This window comes from Vombatus ursinus, unplaced genomic scaffold (assembly GCF_900497805.2).
Source record: "Vombatus ursinus unplaced genomic scaffold, bare-nosed wombat genome assembly UNPS02014798.1, whole genome shotgun sequence".
Taxonomy (NCBI): Eukaryota; Metazoa; Chordata; class Mammalia; order Diprotodontia; family Vombatidae; genus Vombatus; species Vombatus ursinus.
In genome coordinates this window covers 27,518,533-27,530,903 of record NW_020954576.1, presented here as the reverse complement: position 1 = coordinate 27,530,903, position 12,371 = coordinate 27,518,533, and the positions used below count along the sequence as shown (strand labels likewise).

Genomic DNA, 12,371 nt, shown 5'->3' with positions numbered 1-12,371 from the left:
CTTCTCAAAAAAATTAACAATGATAAAAGTAGCACCAGAGAACTTTACCTGAATGCCATACAATCCAAATGTCTCTTAGCAGTTACTGTGCATGCTTCTAAACAGAGATTCTTTGCCCCACACTTTACTTTTAGAGCAAAAAGGCTGTCCCAGTCCAGTTCCATAGTCCATAACAGTTAAATACATACCTATCACATTGTTAAATTGGAGTCAGAATTAGGTGGCTAAACTGAAATACTTAAACACTGCAGTTATTTTAGTGATTACTCTCAGTTCTGATTAAAAATGAGACACTCATAGATCACTCAACACTTAACAAAAGGAGATTTCCTTAGCCACACCTGGGCAAAGATATCTAATAAGGATGTGCATCAAGGATCCTGGAAGGTGATTCAGCTGTGAATGACTCCCCAGTCTCAGCACTGCCCTTGGTGGTCTGTCCGCCACATGTTTGAGAGCTGCTGGAGCTTCTTACGATTTTGTATTCAGGTGACCAGAAAATAATGTCAACAGTCTGAGTTTTTTGGCCCCTGAGCCAATAAAATCTTAAGACGGTTTCAGGACTTTTTAAGGAAATACTAGACTAACCTGCATGGGGGCAGGGGTATTAGGATCTTCTCACCACACCACTGTCTTGCCACCGCACCCTATGGACCCATAGGCTTTCTATTTGACTTGTAGCTGAAACTTCCTCTATATGTGGTCTCCCCTCATTAGAATTCAAGCTCCTTGAGAGCAAGAGCTGTATTTCCTTTCTATTTTTATCTTCAGTCCAAAGTTTTGCACATAGAGTCAGCTAGGTGGAACAATGGATGGAATTCTAAACATGGAGACAGGAAGACTGAGTTCAAATCCTGCTTCAGACACTTTCTAGCAATGTGACCTTAGGCAAAATCACTTCATTTCCTTCAGCCTGTTTCCTCATCTGTAAAATTGGGACAATAATAGCACCGGTCTGTCATCCCCGTCCCCGTTCCCCCCACCCCCAGCCCTGGCTGTTGTGAGGATCACATGAGATAATCACTGTAAAGTGCTTTGCAAATATTAAAGTGCTGTATGAATTCTAGCTTGTATTCATAGTCAACACTTAATAATAAGTGTTTTTTATTCTTTCATTCTAGCTCACATGGGCAAGAAGGAGAAGAGCTGGGATGCAGACCCAGAATCTCCAATTCCATATCTAGCACATTTTCTGCTGCCTCAATTTAACATCCAAATTGACATTTGAGTTTTATATAAGTGAAAAGGGCAATGGAAGATAGGTTTAAATGCTGACTGTGCATCAAGGAAGAGTTTAATGAGTTCAATAAATTTCAGTGGTTCCATATCACCTCCAGGATCAAATGTAAAATCCTCTGTTTGGTTGTCACAGCCCTCTACAACCTGGTCCCCTGCTACCTTTCCACTCTTCTTATACCTTACTTCTCCCAAAAGTATTCTACGATCCAGTGATGCTAGCCTCCTTGCTGACAGTCCAGGCATTTTGACTAGCTGTTCCCCTGTGCCTAGAATACTCTCCCCTCCTCATCTTGGCCTCTTCACTTCCCTGGCTTACTTCAAGTCCCAGCTAAAATCTCATCTTCTACAAGGTGCCTTTCCTGATCCCAGTTAATGCCAGTGCCTTCCCTCTACAGACTATCTTCAATCCACCTTGTAAATATCTTGTTTGTACACCACTATTTGCACGTTGCCTCCCCTATTAGTGTGTGAGCTCTGTGAGGGCTAGGATTGTCTTCTGCCCTTCTTTTGTACCCCCAGCACTTAGTATAAAACCTGGCATATGGTCAGTGCTTAATAAATGCTTACTGAGTGACAATATAATGGGCTATAATCAAGGTATCAGTAGCTGTAGACTACATAAACACAAGCCCATCTCCCACTGGCTTTTAGCCAGTGTATGTAGGTTCAATAAAATAATTACAGAATACCAGGTTTTCTTTATATTATCTCATAATCCCAATAGCTAAGTGGACAGAAGTCTGGCAGCAACATCGATCTGTATCAAATCAACTAGGTCAGAAGTTGGATTACAGACACATGGATTCAGCTGGTTCCTTCAGTTCCATCCACAGCTATACTCACTATAGTTAGGAAAGAAAGTTAGACAAAAGGGACAGCAGAAAGAGAGAAAATAGTACATAGCAAAAAGCTCTGGAAAATAAGAATAGGCCATCAAATCTGTCCTCAAGAGCCCACCTACTAATTAGCAAAGGCATTTTAAGGAGATGAATGGGGCACTGTTACCTATCCATCCCAGTTCTGTTCTCTTTCCTGATGGTCTTAGGTCATACCCAAAAATGCTGGCATTGGATTTAAGATGGCAACTGCCTACTCTGGGAAAGTATTCAACATAAGACAAATGACTTTCATCTTGGCACAACAAAATGCCACAAAGAATACTTTAAACTTAAATTCCTTCATATGAACAGTTCTGCCTTATTATCACTATTCAGGAATTTGTTTTTACGTGAAGTGCTTTCTTTGCCTTTATTTATTCAACCGAATAGTATTTAATATGGTAACAACATTCCCCAGTATGGTCCTCAATGGTGATGAACAATTTGACAAGGTGAGATTTTTTTGTTCTTATTTTTTATTTTTATGACAACTAGGCAGCATAGAGTTCTGGACTGGGAGTCAGGGAGACGTGCAAATCTTGCTTCACACACTTAATAGCTGTGTGACCCTGAGTAAGTCATTTAACCAGTTCGTTTTAGTTTCTTCACCTGTAAAATGGTAATGATAATAGCACCTAAATTCTAGCTAATTTTTTTTAACAAAATCTTTTTACACAAAACCTGTAACCTTGTGAATAAGAACATAAACTTACAGAATGGAATACCCAGGCCGAGTTCATGCTGTGCTTACTCCACACATTTTTCCCTAACTCTTAGAGCCCACAATGACTCCTTAACCCCAGAAATCCTATTAACATTATGGTCTGGACCACTCATTCTGTAACTTTTATACAAAGACCAGCCCCTCCCACCTAAAAGTGGACAAATTATCAAACATTTAAGCAACTACTATATGCAGAGCACTTATGCTAACTGCTGGGACTGATAAAAAGATAAACCAAAATATAGTAGTGAGATGACAAACATACAAATAATTGTGATAATAATTTATTATTACAGAGGTGAAACCAATCCATGTGTTAAATATTATGCCTTTTTAATCATAAGGAAAGCCTCTTTAGTCTTCCACTTAGTTTGGTTGCATGATGATAATCTACCCACAGCAGATGAGAAGCAGCAAATGAGAAAGGGACAGCTAGTAGCAAACATATTAATAGCATCAATAAAGTAACAGCTGACAGTATAGAAAGATACAAAAACTGTACAAAGCAGTTAAAAACTCAAAAAACTACTACCTTGGGACCGCTTTATAGAGAAGCAAATAGCTTTACACATCTCATTAAGCTCTGTGGGCACCACTTAATATAGCAGTAATATGAACTACTATTCATAATAATGATCCTGAGTCATCAAAAAAAAAAAAACCGGTCCTATTTACTCTATTTAAAAAACAGAGTATTAATACACTTTAGAAAAAAAAAGTTTTGTCCTTTTAAAAGCATAAATGGTATTCAATATTTGTGAATTTAGTTTAAAAAGCTCCAATTTTAGTCTGAAAATATTTGAGCCAATTTTGTCTAGCTAAATGGGCAAGAAATAACTTTAGCTAAATACTCTGTAATTTATAGAATGTGAAAGTATATGTCTGTCTCTATACATCTCAGTTGCTTTGTATTTAAAGATGTCCTTTATATTCACAATTTTACAATGACTACCTTTTGATGCTCAATTTCAGTCACTTAAAATACTATTATTTTACCTCACTGATCTGATACTAAAGACCTGAGTGACACCCATCCCACTGTGGTGTGAAGGTAACCCTGAATTACCCAGGGGCTATAAGAACAGATTCTACCAACCTGGAAAGGCTTCACATACAGTTCTGGGAACAGCGGATATATCTGCTATTCCAAGGAGAAGTCTGGCTATATAAAATAAGGAAAAGCTTATCACTTAACCACTACATTAATTCTTTGGACTATGGTAAGAGCTTCAGACACTTATGAATTGTGTGACCTTGCGCAAGTCACTTCATCCTGTTTATTTACCTCAGTTTCCTCATCTATAAAATAAGCTGGAGAGGGAAACAACAAACCACTCCAGTATCTCTGCCAAGAAAACCCCAAATGGGGACTGGAATGAAAACAACTGAACAACAACAATGCCTCTTATTAAAACAATGGCACGTGGTAAAACAATGGTTTTCCTGCCTCCAGTCCCTCTCCACTCTACTTCATTATTCACACAGCCCCCAAAGTGATTTTCCTAAAGTGCAGAATTATATCACACCTACCTCCACCTGAAACTCTAGTGACTTCCTGTTAGCTCTAGGATTATATATGAACTCTGATATTTAAAGCTCTTCCCAACATAGCCCCATTCTAACTTTCCATCTTTCTTGGTCTGCAGAAAGTTTGGCAATAGACCTGAAAAGAATTTTTAAGTGAAACTACACGATCAACTAGAGCAATAAACAGGTGAAAAATGGAATAGACCTATCAGCATTTATATAACAACTATTTCTCATCTATGACAGTGAAACTACCACATTTGGACTCTAACACTCTAACACAATCATCTAACATGATGTTTCAATATAAGGAAGAAGGAATAACACTAAGGATGAAGAAGATGGTAGGAGTAACAGATCAAGTACATGTGGGGGAAAAAACTGCCAGAGACAACAACTCTGAAATTAAGAGAGATTTTTTAAGATATCTGAAAAAGGGAAAGATAACTAGTGATTGGGAGGAGAGGACAGGGCAGGAATGGCTCAAAGGGCATCATACCTAACAACTCATCAGCCTAATTAAGTTCTATAAAATCTCGATAAAATTGAAGTACACAGATATCAAGAGTCTCCTTCATGAAAATATAAGAAAATAGGTAGACTTCTCAAATAATTTTCAACAGATGAAATCTTCCAAGTCAACGCAAAGAAAACAATATTCTGCTGTGTTTGCTATTAATAAAAAGTCACTTGGCAATTTTCTAAAGCATTGCAAGCTCTCAACCACCAGATAAAATAATCACCCATGCATATTAAGATCATGCAAGATTCACTAATAGATGCAACCATAGTAGTAACTTTGCTTATACTTCTCTATCAAAATCAAAATAGGCATAACAGAGAAGATATCTTACCAAAGATATCTGCCACTCTAGTAAGAGAACACCCTGCATGGAGTCCAAATGGAAGATGGATTCCATATAGATAGCAAGGTCCTACAGATATTCCTCTTTGTAAATGACATTGTTTTGATTGCATCAAGTCCCAGAATACCATAACACATCCTCAAACAGAGCCATGATCATTCAGGAAAAACCTAATGAAGAAGGTCTTTCAGCTAGCTTATAACATGAAGCTAGATGGGCAATCTACTAGGTTAGTCCAACAATGCACAGATCTTAAATGTAAACAGCAGATGTACTGGGTTCAGATGTGAATAGGAGGCAGAAAGTAGTCTATTTTGCATTTGGAAAATTAAGCAGAGATTTCAATGATTCCAAGCTGTTCCCTGAAATAAAAACCTATTTTCTGGGGCACCAATATTCTTCCAGGAATGGCACATGGCTACAAATCATGGATCAAAACAATCCCTTTAGAATAAAAATTGCAAAGGAACAATGGAAGAGCACTGTGAGTATAAATATACTACAAGCATGTTGCAAACAATGAACTGCACAAAAGAATCAAGGAAATGTACAATGAGAACACTAAATAGACTGACCATATGGTGAGAGTGAAGGATGACATACGGACACACACTGAGTACTGAAGCAGTAACCAGTGATGGTCAAAACTCATTTGGGAAGGCCCTCCAGCACAAAGATAGCTCCTCTAAAGAGATTTATGGGAGGAAAGGACAAGAATTTCACAGTATGAGGAATGGTTGGGGTATGAGCTGGACCAAGAGAGGGGAACCTGTGGAACCCCTTAATAAAAGGATTTGTTCTGTAAAACTTGGACTCAGTCAAAAGGCTGTACCCCAAGGACCTAGAAGGCCACATGTGGCCTCGAGGCTGCAGGTTTCCCACCCGTGATCTAGATAGATCTGTGATCTGCCTCATACATCCCTGGTGCTTAGAATAGTGCCTAATGCTTAATAAATGTTTAATGACTGACTATTGACTAAGAATCAATTGAGGGAAACTCACATTGATAAGACAAAAATTTACATAAGTTCTTTAGTGGTATCTCAACGACTATGACTCCAGAACTCATGATTTTGTTGGTGTAGGTACTCCATCCAGTAACTTATCACAGCCTCTCTTTGATTAAAATTTCAATGTAAGTTTTTCCATCTTAATAGAACTTGCCAGAACAGCTCGAGATAATCCAGAGTCACATTTCCACACCGCAATGAGACAGTAGGATTTTAGGGAAGACAAATGAATTTGTAATGGGCCTACTATGCATAAGCTGATCTGTTAGGCCCTGGGTGTACCAAGACAAAAAGTAGGACTTGCAGAGATTATCTAATTCATCTTCATTTTAAAGATAAGGAAACTGGACACCAGACTGATAGAGGGACTTACATAAGGTCACAAACTAGTAAGAGGCAGAGGCAAAATGAAAATTCAAGCCTGCAGGCTCCTAATCCACTATTTACCACGCCTTTAAAGACAGGAATAGGGACATTATTGCTACAGCATGGGAAAAGTTCTCAATTTAAGCTTTGAAAAAAACCTAGGCTACTTTACTTATTAGACATTTTCAGTATCAAAAAACCTTGCTCGTTATCCAGACAACCAGGGACAACTGAAATTCGGGTTGAAACCAATAAATCTGATGTCTGAATTCATACATACCATACAGAAACTGTGAGCACTGAGTATAGCCTTCTTCCATTTCCTCACATTTATCTGCAGCAGTCTGCATATCGCTGTAAGTCATAGCAAACACAGCAGCTCCTGATTCTACCAGAAACTTACACACTTGAACATTATTACAAGAAGCAGCACAGTGTAATGGAGTCCTATGAGAAAGAAGAAATCAACATGCAAATTAAGTGTTTTTGCAAATTTCAATGAAAAATTTCTACTAACACATTTGTAGAAGCAACTTTGTGTAAGTCTATCTTAATTCAGGTCTTTCCCAAAAGCACCTTAGTTACCAGCAGAATTGCTTTATGTTCACCAATGAAACATAGCCCTGAAATCAATCAACAAGCATTTATTCCTCCATGCCAAGTACTGGGGACGCAAAGAAAATGAAAATAGTCACTCTCCTCGAGGAGTTTACATTCTAACGGGGGAGATAATAAGTAAAGGTATCTACAATATACAAAGCAGATGAAAGGTCATCTTAAAGGGAAAGTTTGGGGTAAAAGGAAAGGCAATAACCACACTGCTGGGCAAAGAAGCACTCTAAAACCTAAAGAGAAGCTATGTACTAGGGCAAGAAGACATCCAAGAACTATACGAGGGCATCCCCAGACCTATAGTCTAGCACCAAGATGGAGATAAGTAACAACTGGCAGCTGTGACCACTATCCAGGTCTGGGTCACAGATCCAGGGTGGAATGAGAAACTGAGCCTTACATGGGGGCAGAACTCCCCAGGAAGAGGCGCTGGGCAGTATATGAATAAAGAAAGAAGCTCAGAAGCCAGCTGCAGTAGTGTGGCACCAAGAAGAGAGCAGGGTCTTAGTTTCAGCTTCCAGTCAAATCTAAAACCTACTGAGCAATAACCGTAGTAGGAGTTGCAACCAAAAGGGAACCTACAATTCTGTCATTCTGATCTAACAGAGCTTCCCACCTAGCTGATGGGGTAGAATACAGCAGCTGCTCAGTCAAGTGTTGCTCAGACCCAAATCCAGGTCAGGAAGTAGGAAAAACTCAGACCAATGGGGCAGAAATCCCCCAGATCAGATCTCTATGGGAGCATTGAAAGATTTCAGGTTCTCAGCCTGTCTCTGAGATCCTGGAATAATACAACTTTCAACATTGCAAAAAAGCTGCAAGAGGATGAGCCCAGACCTTCCCTCCAGAAGGATAGCAGAGCTCAGTCCTAACATCAAGTCTAAAATCAGGAAACAGGCTGGAAGAATGAGCAAACAACAAAAAGAATCCCACCATAGAGAGCTATTACGGAAGCAGGGCCACTCAAGACACAAACCCAAAAGTGAATGACTCCAAAACATCTATAAGCAAATCCTTAAAGAAAAACACAGGTTGGGCACAAAATCACTTAGAATTCCTAGAAGAGATAAGTTAAAAATGTTTTTACAATAAAATGAGAGCATGTGAGAAAAAAATTGGAAAAGAAACAAAAAACTACAGAAGAAAGAACTGGAAAAGGAATTAAAAGCTTGGCACAAGATCTTATCCAAGCACCACATACTGTGAAAATAAAATGGACCAAATAGAAATCAATGATTTCATGAGACAACAAGATTAAAACAAAGCTAAAATACCGGGGTTAAAACAAAACAAAAAAACAAAAACAAAAAAACAGAAGAAAATGTAAGGTATCATAGCAAAAACAACTGACCAAAAAAAAGCAAGGAGAAATAAAATGTAAGAATCATTGGAGAGGGCAGCTAGATGGCGCAGGCCCTGGATTCAGGAAGATTCGAGTTTAAAACTGGCCTTAGACACTTAGCACTTACTAGCTATGTTGACCCTAGGCAAGTCACTTCACCCCACTGACTTGCAAAAAAAAAAAAAAATCATTGGACTATCTGAATGCCACGACCAAAAAAAAGCACAGGCATTATATTTCAAGAAATCTTAAAACTGCTCAGATTTCTTAGAAGCAGAGGGCAAAGTAGAAACAGAAAGAATCTACCACACCACTCACCATCTGAATGAAATCCCAAAATAAAAACTCCCAGGAACAGCATAACCAAAATTCAGAGCTTTCAGGTCAGAGAAAAAAAATACTGCAAGTGACCAGAAAGAAAGAATTCAAGTACTGAGGAGCCACAGTTACGATTATACATGTTAAATCCACCCCTCTAAAGGAGCAAAGAATTTGTAATATGATATTCCAGAAGGCAAAGGATATAGGCTTACATTCCAAGAACTTACTCAGCAAAACTGAGTGTAAAATTACAGGGGGAAAATGGAACTAACTGAAACAAAGAACTTCTAAGCATTCCTGATGAAAAGCCAAGTTACATAGAAATTTTGAAATTCTAACACAGGAATTAAGAGAAATGTAAAAAAGACAAATAAACAATGATAAACATCTAAAGAAGGAAAAACTACTTACATTCAAATATGAGGAGATGGTATAAGTGTTCCCCTCTGAACCCTATCATCATCATAGCTCACAGAGGAAGTCTAATTAGACAGAAATCCTAGGAGTGGTTCTGTTATGTCTTGATGATCTTAAGAGAAGAATGGAAAGAGTGGGGAAGAGAAATACACGAAGGATAAGGGAAAGAAAGGTTAAGGAAAATTATCTGACATACTCTAGGTACACAAGTAGATATCTATACAAATAAGAAGAAAGGGGCTGGGGGAAGTAGCTGACACTTGAAACACACTGAACAAATGAACAAAGAAGGGAAGAATTCACACACACAGAGATAAGTTCAGAAATACATTTTACTCAACAGGGAAATGTCCCCTCCCAAATTCTGAAGATAAGAGGTAATGTAGCACAGTGGGTAGGTAGCCTGCTTAGCAATCAACAACACCTGAGTTCAGCCTCCACTTCTTCATGTGTGACTCTGTCCAAGTTACCAAGTCTCTCAGTGCATACTATGCACCTTCCTAAGACTCTAAGTTGCAAAAGTAAAAAAAAAAAAAGTTGCAAAAGAATGGTTGCCTGCATTAGTAGAAAGGCTGTTCACCAAGAACCCCCTATACTGATGAAATCATAGGCCCATACTGGGAATCTAGTCATTAAACTGTCCACGTGAAATCCTATTTTTAACCAACTGAAAACAAAAACACCACCCATGAATTATTAGAGTCCCAAATGGAAAAAAAATCAAGTTATTTCACTTTCAATGAAACTAGCCAATGGTTTTTAAAATGGCTACTCTGCTGGATTGGACCCCCTTGCTGAACAGACTGTGATAATATCTCTTAAAAGGGCTCCTGGAAGCATCTCAAGAATACTGTTATACAACTGACCAATGTTCTAAAATGATCCACAAGCAATAGGAAAGGCAGAGGAAAACACGGTTATAAAAGGAGTTGGGAGGGACCATTTTGATTCCCTCTCTTATATCCAAACTAAGAAGACTTTAGCATGGGAATTAAATAGAAGAAATTTCTCTGGCTCTCCAGAATATGACATTTAGATGCAGTTTCACTCTGAGATTTTGACTTTTCCTTTGTGTCTCCTTAATCTTAGACTCCTCAAACTAGTAAAATACAATGAATGTTTTTATACATTTTAATTTTAATTGCTTAAGACTCTCTATTTGAATATCCATAGACCTTTGTTATGGTCTGACTTCAAAGTCAACCTGGCCCTTATGTCACAGTTAATGAGGTCAGAAAGTGGATTTTCACTGGTTGTCCTCATACCTGAAATACTCTTCCTCCTCTTCTCTGCCTCTTGGTTCCCCTTCAAGTCTCTCCCCTTCAGCAAGAAGCCTTACCAATCCCCCTTGATGCTAGTGTACTCTTCTGAGATTACCCTCAAATTGCCATCGAAAACATTACAAGAATAATCCTTAAGTTCCTGTCACTTTGGTGAGCCAGAGAGAGGAAAAGCAACTAAATATTTTCATTTCAAGTTTTACTACTTTTTAGTTATCATTAACATTAACCAAAAGCAAGTATAACTCCCTTTAAGATCATACAAGAGACTCCTCCCTCCCAAAAAAAAGATCATACAAGAGAAACACATGCAAAGTAGTTGGACATAAATTACAAGATGAACCAAATACAAAACTGTTGTGCATTTCATTGTTCTTAGCATAGTACTATCCATTCATAACAGATCTCTTAATAAACATCAGAGGATAAGTAATTCCCTCTTTCCTCTGAAATTATGTCAGTTCTATACCAATTATTTGATAATGATGGTAATGATAATGATACTGCCCTATGAGCTCTTACATATTGTCTTGAATTCTATTATTGTTCAAACTTCCATGTTAGTTACATCAACTAAGATACAAGTACTATGAAGGCAGTCTGTGCATTTCTTCTAATATCTTGATAAACTACCTTGCACACAGGAGATGCATAATTAACAATGAATAACTGATTTTCTGAATCTAGTCTACTTCATTTGAATAGCATCTCAGGAGGCTAAAGGCAATCCTTACCATCCATCACTATCTGCAGCATTTACATTCACACCAAATTGCACCAAGAATTTCACAATTTCTGTGTGACCTGCACAAACAGCATTATGAAGTGCTGTAATACCTTCATCATTAGGTAGACTGGGATCATCAACCTATAAAACAAAAAGAAGTGTAAGAAATCATTCAAATTTTGTGCCATGTAGCACAATGCTATTAATTGGTTTTTTGGATATAAGAAAAAAAAACATTTTCAAGGCTGTTTTCTTAGAACATAGTTGAAATCCGACAGAACAAAGAGATTCACTATACCAAAATTAATTGCACAAATAAGAAAACCACCACATCAAGTGATGGCACAATGCAATAAAGTAAAAAATGAATATGGAAAGGGACATTTTTTTTTCTACAGGAGCTACTTTAACATCATTTTTGTTTCTTCCTCCTCACTTTCCAACAAATGAATTTATGGGTAGGACCTATTTAATACAGGAAAGAGAGAAAAAGCAAATAAAAATATTCTAAAGCCATCAGCCTTAAAGGGCAGGGACTATATCTAATTAACTTCATTTAAAAAAAAAAAGACTGCAAATAAGCATTTAATAAATGTTATTTCAATAGTGTCGATACTATTCCACGAGATATAAGAAAGGACTTCAGAGGACCGCATAGCAATGTACAATTTCCATACTGTCAAAGAACTGACACCAAATTTGAAGTTCTATCTTAATCCTATTTGGGTGTTTCCCAAGAGTGCCAGCCCAGCTTAAAACAATTTAATATACTATTTTTTAATTCATAATTTTCCAATCTGAATTTAACAACAAAATTAAAAGTCATGTCTAAAACAATTTGCAAATAGTAAACATACTTCATAAATAATTCTCTGCACGAGGTCAAATTCTCCTTCCAAAGATGAATCTAAAAGTAAAGCAAGAGGATTGAATTTCACTCTCATTCCATGGGCAATTCTCTCTGAGCCAATTTTTCTCAAGTTTGTCCTTTTGCCCTGAAAAAGAGAGAACGTACAATCAAGGTTTAATCTGAGAAGTATAATAAATAAGAAACCAATTCTA

At 37.6% G+C, this 12,371-nt stretch overlaps 1 protein-coding gene across 2 annotated transcripts in view; it reads right to left on the bottom strand.

Moving 5' to 3' along the window:
* Positions 1 to 12,371, bottom strand: part of LOC114050058 (apoptosis-stimulating of p53 protein 2-like) — a 69,814-nt gene that overhangs the window by 3,852 nt on the left and 53,591 nt on the right. For both annotated transcript variants that reach the window (XM_027871605.1, XM_027871606.1), the window contains 3 exons: positions 12,167 to 12,304; positions 11,317 to 11,450; positions 6,891 to 7,057 (listed from right to left, as the gene is read on the bottom strand). In XM_027871605.1, coding sequence (XP_027727406.1) covers positions 6,891 to 7,057; positions 11,317 to 11,450; positions 12,167 to 12,304 — 439 coding nt within the window. The remainder of the gene's footprint in view (positions 1 to 6,890; positions 7,058 to 11,316; positions 11,451 to 12,166; positions 12,305 to 12,371) is intronic.